Consider the following 21949-nt stretch of genomic DNA (forward strand, 5'->3'; position numbering starts at 1 on the left):
TATATTCTAGCCGAGCTGTAATTGTGACTTTGAATAATTCCCATGCATTCTGAAGAGATCTGCTTCTTGACTTCCTTTCAACTTTTGTTTTACCAATCCCCCTCATTTTTGAGATGTTTCTTCTTTGGAATTCAAATGTGAATGTGCCAGACTTTCTTGGCAGTTGTCCACCTCCATACGCATGTGTGGAATTTGTTAACAATTCAGCCTTCATGTTGTATGGTTTTGGGACTTTGTCTAGCAGGGGTGTGTTTCAGGGATGGGAGTCACTTTTCAAAGAAGTGGATCACTACCAGTTGGTCCAGGCTCCTTAGTTTTTTCTTAATAGTTTATTTAAAACTTCAAGACTCAACCTGAAAGAGAGTTTTAAAAGGATCTCTCCACCCCGGGTGAATGGGCATCAATATGGCAAACACAATTCATTGTAAGCAAGTCTAAAGTGAGGCACAGTGAAGCAAATATATACCGTATTTTTCGCTCTATAGGACGCACCTTTTCCCTCCAAAAATTAAGGGGAAATGTTTGTGCGTCCTATGGAGCGAATGCAGGCTCCTTGGCTTCAGTGATAGCAACGCGAAGCCTCCGAAGCGCAAAGGGAGCGCTCCCTCCGCGCTCTGGAGGCTTCGCGTTGCTTTCGCTGAAAGCAAAAGCCTTTTGCTCTCCCAGCTTCAGCAAAAGGCTTCAGCTGCGCTCCGGAGGCTTCAGGCGGCTATCCCTGAAGCCTGGAGAGCGAGAGGGGTCAGTGCGCACTGACCCCTCTCGCTCTCCAGGCTTCAGGGATAGCCGCCTGAAGCCTCCGGAGCGCAGCTGAAGCCTTTTGCTGAAGCTGGGAGAGCAAGACTCTCCTGGCTTCAGCAGAGAGGGAGAGCTGCACAGCACCCCTTCAGCCAAGCAGGAGGAGAAATGGAAGGGGCCCTGTTTCTCCTGCCGCTTCGCTGAAGGGCCGCTGAGCAGAGAGGGAGAAATTTTTTTTGTTTGTTCTCCCCTTCAAAAACAAGGTGCGTCCTATAGAGCGAAAAATACGGTATATATCTTACTTTCACATAAGCATGCATGGGGTCTGAGCTGCAGAGGATTGCCCAGAGCTTTACAGCTGGGGGGGGGGAGAATTACCAAAAATCGCTCACAAGCAGCATTGATGCTGACAATCGCCGGCCGCCGACAATTGCCCACTTGCCACAGCGACAGCCAATCGCAAACAGACCCTTCCCAGCAAAAAAATCTCTTACCCGACTGAGAAAATCTTTCCACTGACAATCGTGTGCAGGGCCGTCTTTAGCAGATGTGGCGCCGGGGTGCAAATATCTGCCCAGCGCCCCCAAATTACCACGGATAGCGAGGGGGGGGGAGCTGTGCAGTGCCAGCCATTGGGGGGGCGCAACTCTTCCCCCATGCCGCTGCAGGAGAGCAATCCCTGCAGAAGCTTGGGAAGGAAGCTGCACAGCGGCCAGGCATAGAGTTGGTGGGGCGCAGCTTCCATCCTAAGCCTCTGCAGGGACCGCTTTCCTCCCACGGAGGCTTGGGAGGCAAGCTGCACGCCCGCCAGCCACATGGTTGACCGGGTGCAGCTGGCGGGCATGCAGGAAAAGGGGAGGCTGCTGGCAAAGCCATGCAGCTCCCCAACTCGCTGGGCTCCCCTGAGAGTCTGGCGCCCTGGCGCAACGAACCACTAAGCCCTGTGGGAAAGACGGCTCTGTCGCGAATTCCTCGCGGCGCTTTTAGCAGAAACGCTCAGAGTCCCAGGTTTTTCCCAGTGCAGTCTTTTTAATGTGAGCTATATACAGGTATTTACAAAAACAGTCCATACAGAGTACCTGCTCCTTAAGGCAAACGAATACTCTCCACCACAGCACCACCACACCACAGCACAACCAACACTACAACCACCACACTTACTGTTGAACAGGCTTTCCTTTTTAGAACAGGTGATAGCCAATCACATTAATCACACTCCTGCTGAGTCACTCTGACCCAGCACTCCACAGAGTATTGCATCATCCTGTTGAAGCCTGCAGACTTACTCAGCATCCTGCGAAACCCAACAGGCTCGGGTAGTGCATGTCCCAGAACAGCAGCCGCCAATCGCGGCAGTGACAGCCAGTCCACAGCAGTGTTTGCTGCAGAAACCAATCACCAACCCAGTTAGAGAAGCAGCAACCAATCCAAAGCAACCAACAATCATCGCTGACAAGCTCCTGCTCACATCTGCCGCCAGTCACCCGTCCACCCCATTCACTATCCATGTATAAGACGAGGCACCTTGGGGTGGCAGTGGGCAGCTCCAAGAAGGTTTATCCCCCGTGTTTGGCAGCTGTGAAAAAGGCGAACGCTTTCAGTGTGCGTGTGGGAAGGATTGATTTGAAAGCTTCCGATGTCATCATGCCTTCATCATGCTACCCAAATGATCAAGGGGGTGGATCACGAAAGGTTAGGGCAGGCACCCCCAAACTCAGCCCTCCAGACATTTTGGGACTACAGCTCCCATCATCCCTAGCTAACAGGACCAGTGGTCAGGGATGATGGGAATTGTAGTCCCAAAACATCTGGAGGGCCGGGTTTGGGGGTGCCTGGGTTAGGGCATTTGAGTATCTTTAGAGAAAAGGTAAGAGGATGTGTATGGGACGCGGGTGGCGCTGTGGGTAAAAGCCTCAGTGCCAAGGGCTTGCTGATCGAAAGGTCGGCGGTTCGAATCCCCGTGGCGGGGTGCGCTCCCGTTGCTCGGTCCCAGCGCCTGCCAACCTAGCAGTTCGAAAGCACTCCCGGGTGCAAGTAGATAAATAGGGACCGCTTACTGGCAGGAAGGTAAACGGCGTTTCCGTGTGCGGCTCTGGCTCGCCAGAGCAGCTTTGTCACGCTGGCCACGTGACCCGGAAGTGTCTCCGGACAGCGCTGGCCCCCGGCCTCTAGAGTGAGATGGGCGCACAACCCCAGAGTCTGTCAAGACTGGCCCGTACGGGCAGGGGTACCTTTACCTTTTTAAGAGGATGTGTACTTGAAGTATCTAAAATTACTTATGGTAGAGCAGTAAGTGGATAGAATAATAATAATAATAATAATAATAATAATAATAATAATAATAATAATTAATAATAAATAATTTATTATTTCTACCCCGCCCATCTGGCTGGGTTTTCCCAGCCACTGGGTGCCTTCCAACAAAAGATACATTAAATACATTAAAACCTCAGTCATTAAAAAGTTCCCTAAACAGAAAGAAATCTTTTCTCCCTCTCTCTTAATGCTAGAGAGAACCACTGAGCATTGGATGATTCAGTTCAGGCAAGAGAACAGACCTTCCTCACACAGTGCACGTCTTCTCCCAAAGGAGCAAGTAAGGGCCACCAACTTGGATGAGATTAATGCATGGATGAGACCAGGATGGAGGACTGATCCAGAAACCCCTCCTTATGTTCTTCACTCTCTTGCACAAAGTCACAAAGCTTGTGCTTCAGAACGGTTTCTGGCTTCTTCACTGGGTGGTTTTCAGATGAGAAAACAGCCTCATAGCCGCGAGGCCTCATCATGTCCCCCACGTATTGAGTGTCAGTTGGCAGAGTTCCTTCGGCATCTTCTGGCTGGCAGTGGCAACAAGGTGTGAAGAAGATCCGCCAGTCTGTCTTGTGCAGTTGCTAGCCGTCTTCTCTTGATCCCCAGATAGCATAGGAGCTGCATCCCTATTGCAAACAGCGCCGTAATTGTCTGTTCAACCAACCAGCCAACACCAACACTTGGCTGTTGTAATTCTAAATGGCTTGTCTGTCTGTAGCTGAACCTGCACATTTTAGCTTTTGTATAGTTAATATACTTCCTCCTCTTGGACCAGTATACCTGAAGGAGCGTCTCCACCTCCATCGTTCTGCCTGGACACTGAGGTCCAGCTCCGAGGGCCTTCTGGCGGTTCCCTCGCTGCGAGAAGCCAAGTTACAGGGAACCAGGCAGAGGGCCTTCTCGGTAGTGGCGCCTGCCCTGTGGAACGCCCTCCCACCAGTTGTCAAAGAGAAAAATAACTACCAAACTTTTAGAAGACATCTAAAGGCAGCCCTGTTTAGGGAAGCTTTTAATGTTTAATAGGTTAGTGTATTTTAGTGTTTTGTTGGAAGCCGCCCAGAGTGGCTGTAGGGACCCAGCCAGATGGGCGGGGTATAAATAAATAAATTATTATTATTATTATTATTATTATTATTATTATTATTATTGTTCAAGTAAAGGTGCAGTTGGGGGGTGTATAATTCTTGATTTTGAAGAGATAGCAGAAAACTTGGATTAGAGCAACTGAGGCTCATTCTAATCTTACTTAGCCTAGCTCAGGGGTTGGCAAAAAAATTTAGCCACGGGCTGGTCCACTGTCCCTCAGACCTTGTGGCGGGCTGGAGTAGCGGCACTGGGGGGGGCGGAGTTGGGAGAAGAGGCAAGAGGGGCAAGTGGTCCTGCTTCCCAGCCCCAGTTGCTGTGCTTACCTTCCCCGCTGCCGCCGCTGCTTCTCATGGGTAGGCAGAGGGAGCTCGTCCGCTCTGCTCTCTGGCCCACAGGAGCACCAGGTCGGCGACGGCAGAGGGAGGATGAGTGGTGCGAAAGGGCTGGCTCCGGAGAGGGGTTGCTTAAAATGGTGCTCAGCCAGCTCAGCCCAGCCCCCTTCCTCCTCTAGGCAGGGCGGGGAGAAGCCAGGAGGAGGGAGGGAAGAGGCGCCACCATGGTGTGTGTGAGGAAGAGCAGGGGAAATGGAATGGCGCAGGAAAAAAATGGCGCAGCCCGAAGAAACAATCCCCATGCTGATCCATGGACAGTCTGCGGGCCGGATCCTGAAGGCAACTGGGCCTGATCCAGCCCGCGGACCTTAGTTTACTGACCCCTGACCTAGCTGATGATATTAGTGGGGTAGGAAAGCGGAGAAGAATTCTCATCTGGCAACCCATGTGCCCCTTTGGTTTCAGATAGTACATGGGTTTGTTGTTGTTGTTTAGTCGTGTCCGACTCTTCGTGACCCCATGGACCAGAGCACGCCAGGCACCTCTGTCCTCCACTACCTCCTGCAGTTTGGTCAGACTCATGCTGGTAACCTCGAAAACACTATCCAACCATCTTGTCCTCTGTCGCCCCCTTCTCCTTGTGCCCTCCATCTTTCCCAGCATCAGTGTCTTCTCCAGGGAGTCTTCTCTTCTCATGAGGTGGCCAAAGTACTGGAGCCTCAGCTTCATGATCTGTCCTTCCAGTGAGCACTCAGTGCTGATTTCCTTAAGAATGGATGCGTTTGATCTTCTTGCAGTCCATGGGACTCTCAAGAGTCTCCTCCAGCACCAAAATTCAAAAGCATCAATTCTTCGGACATCAGCCTTCTTTATGGTCCAGCTCTCACTTCCATACATCACTACTGGGAAAACCATGGCTTTAACTATACGGACCTTTATTGGCAAGGTGACGTCTCTACTTCTCAAGATGCTGAGTACATGGGTAGACAAGTCTAAAAAGCTCAGGATACAAATTTTCACAGCCCCCTATTGGCTATGGTGGCACATTTACCAGAAGTAATGTACTTAGCATTAACTCTGAAAATGTGTACTCGATTCTGACCAAACTAATCCTCCTAGAGTAAAAAATAAACATCAGGAGTCTTAGGCACAACAGTGCATCCCCCCTCCCCCTTGTTAAGAGTTTTATTCCTTCATTCCTTTCTCAAAGACCCCAAGGTGTATGTGTCTGACTGACCAATTGGCTTGGAACCATTAAGTGAAATACAGATGGGAATTTCCCGTGCTCAAATGCCCATGTACTCTTCATAAGATGACTAAAGTTGATTGCATTAGTTAATGCCATGGGTGATGATAGCAAAAACTTCATACTTTTTACTGTGACACCAGGAGGTCATTCCTCAACTCCTATGAGAGGGGCCATTCTGAGCTTAACAGGCTGGGTGAACAACTATGATATATTTTTAAAGGGCAGGGTCCTCTACAGACTGGCCTTGCCTAGGTTGAAACTCGATCTTTTTGTAGGATCCCTTCCTTCTATTTGCAGCTTCACCTCTCCTGGTTTTTCAGGCTTATTACGTTTGTGCTTAGGCCTGTTCCAGCAAATGTGCTCCTTTTGAATGGAAATTTGGATACCTCCAACAAAAATTTAACTAGACTCACCAGTTGTGGGTGAGATAGGATGCTCACTCTGAGAGCCAGTGTGGTGTAGTGGTTAAGAGCAGTAGTCACGTAATCTGGGTAACCGGGTTCGCGTCTCCGCTCCTCCACATGCAGCTGCTGGGTGACCTTGGGCTAGTCACACTTCTCTGAAGTCTCTCAGCCCCACTCACCTCACAGAGTGTTTGTTGTGGGGGAGGAAGGGAAAGGAGAATGTTAGCCGCTTTGAGACTCCTTAAAGGGAGTGAAAGGCGGGATATCAAATCCAAACTCTTCTTCTGAAGCAGCAGGTGAACTTGCTGAGTCACCCAAGTGATGGCTGGGCGATACCAGGTTTTCAGCATCACGATCTATCGATCTAGCATGTAGGGCTGTGCGATAAATTTCCATAACATTGAATTGAAATACAGTGGTACCTTGGTTCTCAGACTTAATCTGTTCCAAAACCAAAGCGTTCCAAAAACCAAGGCACACTATACCACAGAAAGTAGTGCAAAACTGATTAATTCGTTCCAGACTTTCGTTCACACAACCCCTAAAACAGCAATTTAACGTGCATTTTACTATCTAACGAGACCATTGATCCATAAAATGAAAGCAATAATCAATGCACTGTACTATAAAATAAATAAGACAGTATTGTAGATGATAATTTTTTTAAAAAAAAAATCTTACCTGCACTGATGTTAGTCATTGTTTGGATTGGCGGGGGGGGGGGGGGGAGGGTAGCTTTTATCCATTTCCGCAGTCAATTAAGCAATCAGTAGCTGAACTGGGTTCCACACAGTCACAAAAATAAATTAACCGAAAAAGCCTCAAAAACAAAGAAACACAAAGTAAATAGCAAAAACAAAAGTGCCAAACTTAATCCGTTCCTAAAGTCCGTTTGACTTCCAAAATGTTTGAAAACCAAGGCGCAGCTTCTGATTGGTGCAGGCGCCCCAGAAACAATAGCCAGGAGCCGCATTGGACGTTCGGCTTCTGAAAAAAGTTCGAAAACCGGAATACTTACTTCTGGGTTTTCGGCGTTTGAGAACCAAGGTACCACCGTAATATCATGATAAGTGTTTCAAGAAGGCAATATACCTGTGAACAAGAGGTGGAGACTTGACAGCTTTCCAGGGGGGTAGCTCAGCTGAACAGATACTTTGCAGATAATTTGAGTCTCCTGCTTTTTCTCTCTCACACAAACCAGCAAACTCTTTCAGCTTCACCTGGCATCTTTCCACTTAGAGCTCAGCTAATTATGCAGAGCCTGCTAGCAATCCAGGAGGGACCCCCCACGGCTAGACACAATAAAAACTCCAGCAGCAAAGTAAACGAAGAACAAGAACTGGAAAGCACTTTCTTCCTTCACACTCACCCTCACCGGTGGAAAAAAGAAGGGGAGGAGTTTTTATTTTCATTTTCTGGTGGTGGTTATGTTGTAGCTTTCCTCCATATTAAGGAAGTATGGTATTTTTTTAATTTAAAGGAGTCTGTCTTTTTGCTTGGGACGTGGGTGGCGCTGGGGGTTAAACCATAGAGCCTAGGACTTGTCGATCAGAAGGTCGGCAGTTTGAATCCCCACGACAGGGTGAGCTCCCGTTGCTCAGTCCCTGCTCCTGCCAACCTAGAAGTTCGAAAGCACGTCAAAGTGCAAGTAGATAAATAGGTACCGCTCCGGCAGGAAGGTAAACGGCGTTTCTGTGTGCTGCTCTGGTTCGCCAGAAGCACCAAGAGTCTGTGCTCATTGTATCCAGGGGTGCCCAAATTTTTTCTAAGAGGGTGAGAGTTGATGAAGTGGCAAAGTTGTTGAGCTTTCTTTAGGATTGAAGTTGTTGAGCTTCTGGGAGCCGCTGGATTAAATTGACCAGCCCCCAAAATGAAATGCAAAAATGTGTGATCAGTGTAGATTGTTGTGCTACATGGAATATGGTCAGTGGATTGCCCAACATTGGGGGGCTGCATTGGGAAGGAATGTACTCGTGAAAGTACTGAATATTCAGCTCTGGCGAACGTACAGAATATTGCGTGTACCGAATATTACCGCATTTTTTGCTCTATAAGACTCACTTTTTCCCTCCTAAAAAGTAAGGGAAAACGTGTGTGCATCTTATGGAGTGAATGCAGGCTGCGCAGCTATCCCAGAAGCCAGGACAGCAAGAGGGATTGCTGCTTTCACTGCGCAGCGATCCCTCTTGTTTTGGCTTCTGAGATTCAGAATATTTTTTTTCTTGTTTTCCTCCTCCAAAAACTAGGTGCGTCTTATGGTCTGGTGCGTCTTATAGAGCGAAAAATATGGTAGTACTCCTTAGTACTGCCGAGTTTTGTTGCTTGCACTGGCTGATGCGGTGATTATTTCATCAAATGTTATTTCAATAAATATTCAAACAATGGACAGAACACTGTGTTTTTGAGTAGGTTTAATAATAAAAGCAATCCAGAAACAACACTTTTCCTTGATATCCCATCACACCGGTCCAAAACAAAAGTAGCTGATCCAGTAACCTTAAAAAAAAAGTTATTAATTTCTCATGGTGCTATTTTTGCCCCAAGTGCTGAGTTGTACATAAGGCATTACATGCTCCTCAAGTGATACATAAATTCAGAGTTTAATGAGCAAGTTAGTTTTGTACCTGCTTACATTCCCCAACCCAATCTCATTCGCACTTTTCCAGAAAGCAGTATATTTCAAAATTTGGAGAGAAATTTCCTCTGTTGGTGCAAACGGTCAAAGTTAATGTGTGTATGTGTTTTGTTTTTGTTTTGTTTTCAGTAGATTACTCTAGTTGATCAAAACTTAAAGCAAATCAATGGCTATTGGGTGACTTCTTACTTCCCCACCCGATCTCATGCTCTTATTACATAAGATTGGCTGCACCTAGCACCCCCCAAAAAGGATGGACTTAGAAGTTTTCATAGTTAAATAAAACATTGTGTGCTCAGAGTTTAATATTTATTGATGAAATACTGTATAAATAAATTACCTGCTACAAGAAAGCCTTCTTCCCTCGCTTGTCAGATCTTTAGCTTTGACTATGTTAGAGTTTAATTCTGAAGCTTGCCCCTGGAATATCTTTAGAATGGCTCCATTAACGTTTACAGTTTCACGGTTTTGGTTTGTAATTTCTCTCTCTCCAAGTGATGCAGCATTCTTGTATGATTCATTATGCATGTGTTTTTCCTGTAGCTGTTAATGGGGAAAAGCACCAATTTGCTTGGGGTTTAGAATGTGTAAAACTTCTCCAGTTTCTGAATTCATAATTCATAATTTGAACTGCGCCTTAATTGTCTGGTTTTTAAAAAGGCTTCCTTTCACTCTCAAATGTGCAAAAAGCAAACACTGGAAATACACACACACTCACACACATGCACACACACATTTTAAACATCTGTGCTTAATGGTATTAATGGCCTGGAATTTTGTGTCTGGCATTCTGAATTGCCCTGTTTGTGCTTGTTCCTTTTTTACTCATTTCCTTTCTTGGTGCCTTGAAGCCCAAACACTTCTGTTCTATTTTAGTATTTAAAATGGGGGGGAGCGTGGTTACTCTGGCTATGCATTAGAGAAAGCTCTCCTGGTGCCTTTCAAAGTCCAGAGTCAGAAGCAGATTAAAATGATGCTTTGGGAGAAATTTTACCATTGGGTTTTTGGGTAAAGGGAATTACGTATGGGGTATGTCAATTTCCTCTTTGATCTCCCTACATTCCCTGCTTGCTGTATCATTCTCAAATGTCATTTTGGGTGGAATGGGCACTGGGAATTTTGCCTTTTCAGAGAAGTGTCTCATGGAAAGAGTGGAGGAAGCTGGTTCATCTTAATATCCTACGATTCTGCAACATTTCATTAGATTGGTTTTGTGCTGTGATCTTACCTGCATCCAGTATGTTTCGCACATGAATATGTAAGAGCTTGTTTTTGTTTGTTTTTTTGCTTATGCCTGTGTAGCAAAATGGATTGTTCTAAAACAGGGGCCAGCAAACTTTTTCAGCAGGGGGCCGGCCCACTGTCCCTCAGACCTTATGGGGGGCCGGACTATATGGGGTGTGTGTGAACGAATTCCTATGCCCCACAAATAACCCAGAGATGCATTTTAAATAAAAGGACACATTCTACTCATGTAAAAACATGCTGATTCCCGGACTGTCCGCTGGCTGGATTTAGAAGGCAAATGGGCTGGATCCAGCCCCTGGGCCTTAGTTTGCCTACCCATGTTCTAAAACATTATTAACGTTAAGTTTTTAAAAAAGAAAGCAAAAGTTCAGGGGAGTTTTGAAAGCTGTGTGGTTTGGTTTTGGTTGAGTTAGGTTAATTCCTTAGCTCGTGAAGGTTCTATTTCCAAAGTTGCAACAATGATTTCACCAGTGTGTGTACTTCATTGTGTTCAAATTCTAATATACAATAATAATTCTTGACTCATTATAGCTGACAGTCTGAATGATTTCGCTGTTGTTTACTTGTCAAAGGCTGATATTTTTTATAATTACCAAGCATGGGAAACATAATGGCATGGATGCATACCCAGATGAACATAATTTACTTAGCTTGTGCCTTTCGACTTTATCAGAAGCGGAAGAAAACCCTATTGGTAGCAGAGAGGCTGCTGTATAATTCTTCGCATCCCTAAAGTATGAAAATGAAGAAATATGTTTAAAACTTTACATTTGCCTCAGGCAATTCAGGTCTAATTTGATGCATCTCATTTTCTTTATCTTCAATAGTTGCTTCCCTTTTCTATGGTGATTTAACAATTCTCCATCTTTCTATCTCAGAATTAAAGTTGAATGTTCTGGGGTGTGCAGGTTAGTTGTGTAAATTCTCAGTTCATCTCTACTGCTGTTCACTTTCCTTACTTTGAGCTTCCTGGCAGAAATATACTCTAATGGTGAGGTGGGCTGCTTTTTTTGGCAGATAAGACTTGAAAATCTCCTTGATTATTGGGGGGTGGGGTGGGGGGATGGTGGCTAATGGATTGAGGTTGAATCTTGACAAGGCAGAAGTACTGTTTCTGCGGGACAGGGGGTGTGCAGGTGGGGGACGACTCCCTGGTGCTGAATGGGACCAGGTGCGCAGCCTGGGAGTCATTTTGGACTCACAGCTGTCCATGGAGGTGCAATTGTCCATGGACAATTCTGTGTCCAGGGCGGCTGTCTACCAGCTCCGAGACCCTAACTGCCTGCGCCCTGTCCCGTCAGAGTGGTACATGCTCTGGTTATCTCCCGCTTGGACTACTGCAATGCGCTCTACGTGGGGCTACCTTTGAAGGTGACTCGGATATTACAACTAATCCAGAATTCAGCTGCCAGACTAGTGACTGGGAGTGACCGCCAGAACCATATAAGTCGTCCTAAAAGATCTTCAATCGCTCCTGGTATGTTTCCAAGCACAACTCAAAGCCCCAAATGGCTTTGGCTCTGGATACCTCAAAGAGAGTCTCCATCCCCATTGTCCAGCCCAGACACTTGAAGTCCAGCTCCGAGGGCCTTCTGGCAGTTCCCTCCCTGCGAGAAGTGAAGTTACAGGGAACCAGGCAGAGGACCTTCTTGGTAGTAGCGCTCGCCCTGTGGAAGCCCCTCCCATAAGATGTCAAGGAGATAAATAACTACACAACTTTTAGAAAACATCTGAAGGCAGCCCTGTTTAGGGAAGCTTTTTCACGTTTCATGTTTTACTGCAGTTTTATCATTTGCTGCAAGCCGCCCAGAGTCAACCCAGTCAGATGGGTGGCATGTAAATAAATTATTAGTATTGGTATTAGTATTAATTAACTTCATTGCTCCTGCTTTGTCGCTGTCAGATCCTGCCTCTTTCTGCACCAGTGGTCAGGAGATGTGACTCCAGTTTAGAATTCAAGATGCAACAACAGCTTTGTTGATAAGAATTTTAAAAGATCCGCAACGGATTAAAACGTAACCACTAAATTCCTTTCCACTGGTGTAGATTTATATTAATCTGAGACACTGGAGCACTTTCCTTAAACCTTTCTTAGCACCTGATGAGTTGTCTTCCTATTTAAGGTGGGTCCACTAGCTGTTCATAGGTATTTCTGCTGCTGTCACCCCCACCCCATACCACTGAGTGGTAAATTGGACAATCCTCACGTGGACTGCCTGTTCCAACTCCTAAACCTTGAACCCGTGATGTCCATATGTGAGGATAGCCTCTTTTATCCTGCTAAAAATGGCTCAAGGAACTCCCAAACTCCACTCATACCTTCCTATTCTTTGTGAAGGTTCTATTTAACCTTCTGCATTTGTTTTAACCAACTTTTGTACTGTTTTTGTTGTTTTGTTGTTTGTTTGTTTGTTTGTTTGTTTTGTAACCTGCCCTGGGACCTCCTGGTGTCGAGCGGCTAAGAAATCTAATAAATAGTAATACTTCTACCCTTGCCAGTATGGTTTTGCTGAAGAAACCCCTTCAGCCCTGGACACTGTAAATGGGCTCTTGGGTCCCCAAATACTGGCAACCAGAATTAACCCATGCTGGGATGTTGGTGCTGGACTAAATGTAACGGGAGGAGGAGAACAATCACCCTTCTCTTTTGATCATTGCATAACTTTGTAGCATCTCTTCTTTCCTCAGGTGAGCTGAGTGAAAAAGTGCTTTCCCACTCAACTCTTCTGTGGGAATGGGGAAAGGAATGGGACGATACACACACACACACACACACACACACAGGATATGATATGAATCTAATTCGTTCCAGGGGTCTGTGCGCACCCCAAAAATTTTGTAAGAAGAGGTGCCACTTCTGCACATGCGCACACGGCAAAACTTGGAAGTATACACTTTTGGGTTTGCTACGTTCGCAACCCGAAAGTTACCTTACCCAAAGGTAATGTAACCCGAGGGTCCACTGTGTGTGTATGTACATATGTACACATATACACAATCTTGCTCAACAGAGTAGAGTTGAACATGCATTTTTTCCTGTGAGATGATCCCCTATAGTTTTACCTTCTTGGTACTTGGATTGCTGTGACTACTGGGGTGCTTTTTCTGATTACATATAAGTGTTTGGTTGGTTGGGATCTGGAATAGAGCCATCTCAACAGTGGCACCTCTACCCTCTGAGATCAGGCAAGCGCCTACTTTGAGTTAGCAAAATTTGTGGTTTGTTGGCCCTGTGAATGATCCAAGAGTACGACAAAGCGATTTATTTAAACTTGGAAGTATTTTGTTAATACTTTCCACAGGCTTTGTATTGTATTGTGCTTTGTGGCCAAAGGGTGGGGTATAAATTCTTCAAATAAGTCTTCTGCAGGGTGGAAATGTACACACAGAGCTTGTCTGCTGCTGGAATTGATCATTCTGGTATTAGTATAAAGCAGGCTTCCTCAAACTCGGCCCTCCAGATGTTTTGACCTACAACTCCCATGATCCCTAGCTAGCAGAACCAGTGGTCAGGGATGATGGGAATTGTAGTCTCAAAACATCTGGAGGGCAGAGTTTGAGGAAGCCTGGTATAAAGGCTCAGTTGCCTGTCATCTTTTTCATTTTTAAATTTTCTCCTCCATTCTTCTATAAAATTTTACGGTCCTGGGATGGGTCACAAAATAATAACTCAAATAAGAATAATAAAACCATTTAAAACGATTTAAGAATAGCATTAGAAAGCAGATGGCAGCCGTCAGTATATCTCAGACATTGTCTTTCTCTCTCACACCCACACTTGGTGTTTTTTTCAAGGAAAAGAGGTGATGGTACACATCCTGTCCCCTACTGCACCCCTGTCACCGCCATTTGCCCCCTATCTGCCCCCTTGCCCCTTGTGGCAGCAAGATGATGGTGGAGGGAAAGAGAGGACAGTATGGAAACGTTAGGATTGTCCCAATAGTAGGGAGAGGCAAGATAGAATGGATTCTATGTCCTGCTGGCCAGAATTGTACTGTTGGGTTCACAAAAGTTGTATACAGCGGTACCTCGGGTTACATACGCTTCAGGTTACATACGCTTCAGGTTACAGACTCTGCTAACCCAGAAATAGTGCTTCAGGTTAAGAACTTTGCTTCAGGATGAGAACAGAAATTGTGCTCCAGCGGTGCGGCGGCAGTGGGAGGCCCCATTAGCTAAAGTGGTGCTTCAGGTTAAGAACAATTTCAGGTTAAGTACTGACATCCGCAACGAATTAAGTACTTAACCTGAGGTACCACTGTATTAGGTAAAGCAGCAGTCTTTTCTGAAAGTGATAAAGTTAAGTACTGATACATAACCAGACTCCTAAAACTGCTAAGCAGATAATTGAGAACAAAAGTTGTTTCATGCATTTAAAGGGGGTATCTTGGAAAAAAGTGCTGGGAAAACAACAAATCTTTTTTTGCCTTTTCCCCACATTGATTTTGTTTGCTTTTAAATGTGTGCACTTGAACCAGGAATTCTTTTTAAAAGGGGGAGCCTTTTGCCAAACATTCATTTTCAAACGTTTTTGTTTGAAAGCTTAACCAGAGATTGGGGAATTTCATTTCCCAACTATAAATGACTTTCAGCTTGTGCTATATGACAAGCGATGCATTATTAATGTCCCAATCTTGGAAATTCTCTTCGTAGCAAAGGTTTGAAATTGAACGTCCACTGGTAAAAAAGGTTTTTCACTGATCCACACTGGACTTCCAACGATGCATACCCCTTTGAGATAGTTTCAAATGAAATTTGTCGGATTAAAAATAGTAGCTATGCAACATTTTGGAGGAGAGAGTTGCTTCCCATATTACTTTTCTAAGGTGTGAGTACGTTAGGCGGTATCCAGCTAACTCATTCCATCACTATAAGGATTTCCACTTGCCAAAAAAACTTTCCCTCTGCACTCCCTGCTCCCCCCTTTTTTAAAAAATCTGTTCTAGGGGTTCCCCAATCCTTTGGAGCAGATTTTTTTTGGGGGGGAGGGGGAAAGTTCTGTTGTGCAAGTGAAATCCTAAACTGGCTTCGCTACCACGATCTCTTCCTCTCTGCTAACATGTAATCAACTTCCAGGGGTGGGGTTGAGCGATATACCGGTATTATGATATATCATCCAAAAACGATGTGAAGTGCATATCGTGATTTCGGTTTCCTTCCTTTTTAAAGATTTACCACTGTGTTAGCTTTCATGGATTGCATCCGTTTCGTGAAGTTATTATCATTAGTTGGTTGAGAGAGTAAAAGGTAAATAAAAATAAAAATAGTGGGTCCAGTTGGCTGAAAAAACCATCAGCCTTGCTTTGCAAGGCTAACTGCGGGACTGGGGCCAGTAAGCACACAGCCGTCAGAAGCCAAGGCATGGGAAGACGCAATATTCAGAGGACAAGCATCTTGGGATGTAAACTGGCCACAGTGACAATTGTCAGTAGGTTTTGGCATAGGCATTGGGTGTATAGAGTGGTACCTTGGTTCTCAAACGCCTTGGTACTCAAACAACTTGGAACCCAAAGACTACAAACCTGGAAGTGTTCCAGTTTGCAAACCTTTTTCGGAAGCCGAACGTGCTCCGTTTTAAGTGTTACGCTTCCAATTTGAGTGCCACACTTCCTTTTTGAGTGTTACGCTGAGGTCAGTCTGTTTTTGCTATTTATTTTGCATTTTTGCAGCTCTTTTTTCTTGTTTTTGTGACTGTGTGGAACCCAGTTCAACTACTGATGGATTGATTGTGTGACTGCAGTACATTGTTTATTGCTTTCATTTTATGGATAAACAGTCTCGTTAGATAGTAAAATTCATGTTAAATTGCTAGTTTTAGGGGTTGTTTTTTAAAGTCTGGAATGGATTAATCCATTTTGCCTTATTTCTATGGGAAAGTGTGCCTTGGTTTTGGAACGCTTTGGTTTTGGAACGGACTTCCAGAATGGATTAAGTTTGAGAACCAAGGTACCACTGTATACTGAATCATCCTGGCTGTCTGATGGTTATTTGTTTGGCAGTCGATCCTGGGTTATGGATCACCCTATGATGATTGCCACACACACAAGGAACAAGGATATAGTTTGAGTGCCTCACTTGTAGTTCTATAAATCATTTAATGTGCCAACACGAATAGAAGTTATTAATATTGCTGTTGTTGTATAAGGGATTATTATTTCGACTGGAATGCAATTGAAATTAATAAGATTTTGGAACGCAGAAATAAAGGAAATCATCAAACCCTCAATTCTAGCACGGGGAGGGACCTAAATTATACAATTCTGTATTTGATTTATTGGTATTAGTAATTGTATTATAATTTGGTGTTGTTATAATGAGGCTATTATTGGATTGTACAGTCATACCTCATGTTACGTTTGCTTCAGGTTATGTTCTTTCAGGTTACGTTCCGCGGCGACCCGGGATTCATCGCTCATGCATGTGCAGAAGTGTTAAATCACGCTTTGTGCATGCGCACAAGCGCCAAATCGCACCACGCACCTGCGCAGATACGGCGCTTCAGGTTGTGCTCTTTTCATGTTGCGAACGGGCCTCTGGAACGGATCCCGTTTGCAACCAGAGGTACCACTGTAATTGAAAATTAATAAAACTTCTTATAAAAAAAGATCACCCTATGATGGAAATCAGTTTGGGGCAAGCCTTCCAAGCTCACCATCTTGGGCGGGGATGGGGGGCTGCATTGGCCCATTAACCCCTGTCTGGGCATCTGGACAGAAGCAGCTCCCCCTGGTCCCCTTTAAGGGGGCACCATGAATCCTTACATAAAGAGAATCAAATTGATACATCCTAATGTCAAGTTAAGGGACGCGGGTGGTGCTGTGCGTTAAACCACAGAGCCTGGGACTTGCCGATCAGAAGGTCGTCGGTTCGAATCCCCATGACGGGGTGAGCTCCTGTTGCTCGGTCCCTGCTCCTGTCAACCTAGCAGTTCGAAAGCACGTCAAAGTGCAAGTAGATAAATAGGTACCACTCCGGCAGAAAGGTAAACGACTATTTTTTTTTTGGGGGGGGATGAACGAATTCCTATGCCCCACAAATAACCCAGAGATGCATTTTAAATAAAAGCACACATTCTACTCATGTAGAAACACGCTGATTCCCAGACCGTCCACGGACCGGATTTAGAAGGCAGTTGGACCTGATCCGGCCTTAGTTTGCCTACCCATGGTGAATGTGATATCAGGGCACGGCTGCAAAGGAGCAACACGAAGCCTTGAAGTCTGCTTCCAATTGTTCCTCAGCGAGTCGGGGAAACGCTTCTTTTGCCTGTGCAGCTTGAAATCAAGCCTCGCGAACAAAGGAAAGCTCTTTGCCAGGTGTCATGGTGAAGTCGGGTGATTCCTTGACAGTGTCATCGTTGCGCTCTTTGAGGAAAAAGGTTTGCATCCTTCCTATTTGGACTGGTTTGTACTAGAATTTTGGAAGGTCACTTTGCACCTTGCATGTCTGTGGCATTGAGCGTAGTTGAGGACGTTCTTTGATCAATAACTATCAACGCTTCCCTTTTTTAAAGGGAAATTCCCTTATTCTGAATAGGATTCGTTGCAAGAAAAGGAAAAAGTTGATAGCTATGTCTTAGATACCCTCCTCTTTGCCCACTGTGTAACAATGCTGTTGGATCTGGTATACAGCCGTTTCTGGCAAGGTTGAATGCCTAACTCACATTAATTTAATTTAATTTCTTAGGTGCCTACTACTAAAAAGAGTTTTGAGGTGACTTACAATATATATTTTATATATATATATATATATATATATATATATATATATATATATATATCTAATATACCATACTTCACAGTGGAATATGCATGAGCTAAATCGACAGTGAAGTGCTTTTGCTGAAGAGACATTGATCAAACTGGATTGCATCTCTACTTTAATTTTATACCGTTACCTTAAGTTTTGCAATGCACTTGGGGGCGAATGAAGTGTCCTTCCAGGGAATGGCTCCTGTCTCGTTCTCCTTTTGCTAGCAACCACTGGTTGTTGGTTGCCATTTCAGTTGCCTCAGCAAATGCTAGAGCCGTGGTTCCCAAACTTCTTTCTCTTGACCACGCTTTCAGAATAAAAATTTGCCTCGCGCCACACAGAATTTTTCAGAGATACGAAATACCTTGGAAAACAAAAAAAGAACTCATAGCAATGCTTGATTTATATTGGTAGGCCCATGGGCCGGATCCGGTCCAATTGCCTTCTAAATCCGGCCCACGGACGGTCCGGGAATCAGCGTGTTTTTACATGAGTAGAATGTGTGCTTTTATTTAAAATGAATCTCTGGGTTATTTGTGGGGCATAGGAATTCGTTCTTTTTTTTTCTCTCTCTCTAAAATATAGTCCGGCCCCCCACAAGGTCTGAGGGATGGTGGACCGGCACCCTGCTGAAAATGTTTGCTGACCCCTGATTTATAACATAAAACATAACTACTTTATAATGTGATCATTGGTCATCCAAAAAGTATGAAACAGTGTAGCTACATAAGAACATGAACCATTCCCAATATATAATTTTAAACGACGACTAGGATTGCCCTCAATATCACTTAGAGTCATAGAATTGTAGAGTTGGAAGGGACCACGAGGTTTGTCCAGTCCAACCCCCTGCAATGCAAAAATATTTTGTCTAACATGGGGCTCAAACCCAAAACCCTGAGATCGAGTCTGATGTTGTACTAACTGAGCTATCCAGGCACACCTCCAATGCTCTTGTTCTCATTTTGGGAAAAATCAATCCATATTCTGCAAATAAAAATAACAATTTTGATACTATACTTCACTACAGTGGTACCTCGGGTTAAGTACTTAATTCGTTCCAGAGGTCCGTTCTTAACCTGAAACTGTTCTTAACCTGAAGCACCACTTTAGCTAATGGGGCCTCCTGCTGCTGCTGCCGTGCCGCTGGAGCACGATTTTTGTTCTCATCCTGAAGCAAAGTACTTAACCTGAAGCACTATTTCTGGGTTAGCGGAGTCTGTAACCTGAAGTGTATGTAACCTGAGGTACCACTGTATGTTGAAATATTTAAATGTTCCATTGATTGTTTTTGAATCTTCACACCCCTCTTTCTGTGCTCTACTGCCCCACAAGTGTGGCGTACCACACCCTTTGAGAACCACTGTGCTAGAGCATACTTTGCATGGTATAAAATAAACCCTGGTATGATTGCAATGCATTTTTGTATTCTTGCGTATTTTTTCACACTATATAGAATTGTTAATCTCATTTACTATGTAGCTGGGGCAGGAACATGCCGTAGGACTCTTGGGAGCCCCTTTCTGGTGGTGGTCTTTCCATCGGCGCAACCACAGGACCCGGCCCCATCCCTCTAAGCAGCAGAGACGCTGGGCTGCTTCCCTCCGCTCCACATGTAGTGTTCCTGCTATGTAGCATCTTTCATGTCTGACTTTATGTCACCATCAATATAATACATATTAATAGTTTATAGGTCTTTTATGGTGACAGTCTGCTTTCCTATTTGCTATGCTCACAGGTAAACAAAATAGCATTTGATATAATGGTGGCTCCCACTGGTAGAAAGAAAAGGGACTACAGTGGTACCTTGTGTTACGGATGAGATCTGTTCCAGAGGCCCGTCCGTAACATGAAATGCCCGCAACTTGAAGTGCTGCAGGCACGCGGCGCAATTCGGTGCTTCTGTGCAGGCGCGAGTGGCGAAACCTGGAAGTAACCCTCGCAATACGTCTTATGGTTCTCTGGGATAAACCCTCCAAAATCATATTTTTGGAGAGTGCAGGAGACTTTGGGGAGAAAGAGGGAATTGATATGAACATGCATGTGTCCACAAGTAAAAAACCAGTGTATCAGAAAGGACATACACGCTATGCCAGCTATCAATATTTATTATATGCGACTGTAGCCTAACATGGAAGCTACCATATTTTTCACTCTATTGGACGCACTTTTCCACCTCCAAAAATTGAGGGGAAATGTGTGTGCGTCCTATGGAGTGAATGCAGGCTCCTGGGCTTCAGCGATAGCAATGTTAAGCCTCCGAAGCGCAGAGGGAGCGCTTCCTCCGTGCTCCAAAGGCTTTGCGTTGCTTTCGCTGAAGCCTGGAGAGCGAGAGGCGTCGGTGCGCACCGACCCCTCTCGCTCTCCAGGCTTCAGGGATAGCCGCGCAGCCCCTCCGGCAGGGAGAGGCTGCACGGGGCTATGGCTTCTTTAGCCCTGCGTAGCGTCTCCAGACAGGGAGAGGTTGCGTGGGGCTAAAGCGGAAGCCAAAACAGCCAGCGGGATGGATCCTGCTGGCTGCCTTGGCTTGTTCCATAGCCGCGCGCAACCCCTCTGGCAGGAAGAGGTTGTGCCTGTACGCTGCTCTTTGGGGCTGGGGGGGGGAAAAAATAAGATTCCCCCCCCTTGATTTCCCCCCCTAAAAACTAGGTATGCCCTATGGTCCGGTGCGCCCTATGGAGCGAAAAATACGGTAATTACATAGTAAGCAGGTACCTCTCACCAGCCTCCAGGTGTTTTTGCCTACCTTGAATGCAATGTTGACCTTCAGTGATGCCTCACGGCCGCAAGGATTGAGAAAGGTCTATGTGTGGGTGGGTGCCAAACTCCTCCGATGTTTGTGGGGTCTACAGTGGTACCTCAGTTTAAGAACTTAATTTGTTCTGGAGGTCCATTCTTAACCTGAAACTGTTCTTAACCTGAGGTACCACTTTAGCTAATGAGGCCTCCCACTTCCGCCGCACGATTTCTGTTCTCATCCTGAAGCAAAGTTCTTAACCTGAGGTACTATTTCTGGGTTAGCAGAGTCTGTAACCTGAAGCGCCTGTAACCCGAGGTACCACTGTACTGTATTAAGTCATATGGATTACTCCACTCAGAAGGCAGTCTATGAGGGAGAAGACACTGGCCACTGGTTAAAAATGGGACCCCCACCCTGATAGAAAATGTGTTTCATATCTCATGAAAAGAGCTCACCCACAGAAAGCTTGGATCCATTTTCCCAGGCTCTCTGAATAGAATACCTGCCTATATATCGAAGAATATTTGCTGTATGCTAACTTGTGCTTCAGAAATTCCAAGCGTTGTGTACCTGCATATGTTTAAAGTTTTGTGACAACTTGCACTATTGCTGTTCTTTTGACAATGGCATAGTTTGTTTGCATGCTTCAGTGAGTACTTGGGAAGTAAATTAGTCGGCAACTATAAATTATTTTTAAAGTTACTTAGGCTGTCTTTTATTTTGTCTTCAGTGTAAAATAGCTTATCTACCTCTTGCTAATGAAGGGTTAAGATACAAATGTAGTTGCTTGCATCGTTGGGTAATAATATTTTTCTTCCCCCTTCTCTTTTTTCTTTTTTACAATCAGGACAAAGCTTGGGGTATGGATTTGTGAACTACATTGACCCTAAGGATGCTGAAAAGGCGATCAATACTCTGAATGGATTGAGACTTCAAACCAAAACAATAAAAGTATGTAGAATTTTTATGGGGGAAATTAAGTGCACATTGCTATTTGTTCTATGTCTTTCCAAAGGCTATACCTGGCTTTTGAATTGGTGGTTTATTCACAAGTCTTTAATTCCTGGGACCTATACTACTAGTTTGCATATGCAAGGAAATTCAGGACAAGTTTTTACCTCCATAGCAGGCATTTGCAAATATTCTAAAATGGCATCCTTACACTTGGTAATTTACATAGTGTTCTAATGCATAGATGCTAGGAGAGGATAACAACACTGGCGGGATTTCAAGAAGCACTGTGAAAGTTGAGATATATTGTTAAAAAGAAACAGGAGTGGGAGGGAAGTTTAATGGCAATATAAACAGAGGAATGCATAATTGAGAGGTAAATATGGATGATTGCCAGAGAAGCTGAAGGAAGTCCAAAAAGAACGAAATTTGTGGAAATTTTGATAAAATTGTATATTTGTGTTGGAAAATTAATAAAAATTGTTTATAAAAAAAAGATGCTAG

General features: G+C 44.8%; 1 protein-coding gene across 18 annotated transcripts in view; it reads left to right on the forward strand.

Moving 5' to 3' along the window:
- ELAVL2 (ELAV like RNA binding protein 2) overlaps positions 1-21949 on the forward strand; it is a 159011-nt gene that overhangs the window by 107447 nt on the left and 29615 nt on the right. For all 18 annotated transcript variants that reach the window (XM_053370636.1, XM_053370637.1, XM_053370622.1 and 15 more), the window contains one exon: positions 21342-21445. In XM_053370636.1, the coding sequence (XP_053226611.1) occupies positions 21342-21445 (104 nt within the window). The remainder of the gene's footprint in view (positions 1-21341; positions 21446-21949) is intronic.

This window comes from Podarcis raffonei, chromosome 17 (assembly GCF_027172205.1).
Source record: "Podarcis raffonei isolate rPodRaf1 chromosome 17, rPodRaf1.pri, whole genome shotgun sequence".
Classification (NCBI taxonomy): domain Eukaryota; kingdom Metazoa; phylum Chordata; class Lepidosauria; order Squamata; family Lacertidae; genus Podarcis; species Podarcis raffonei.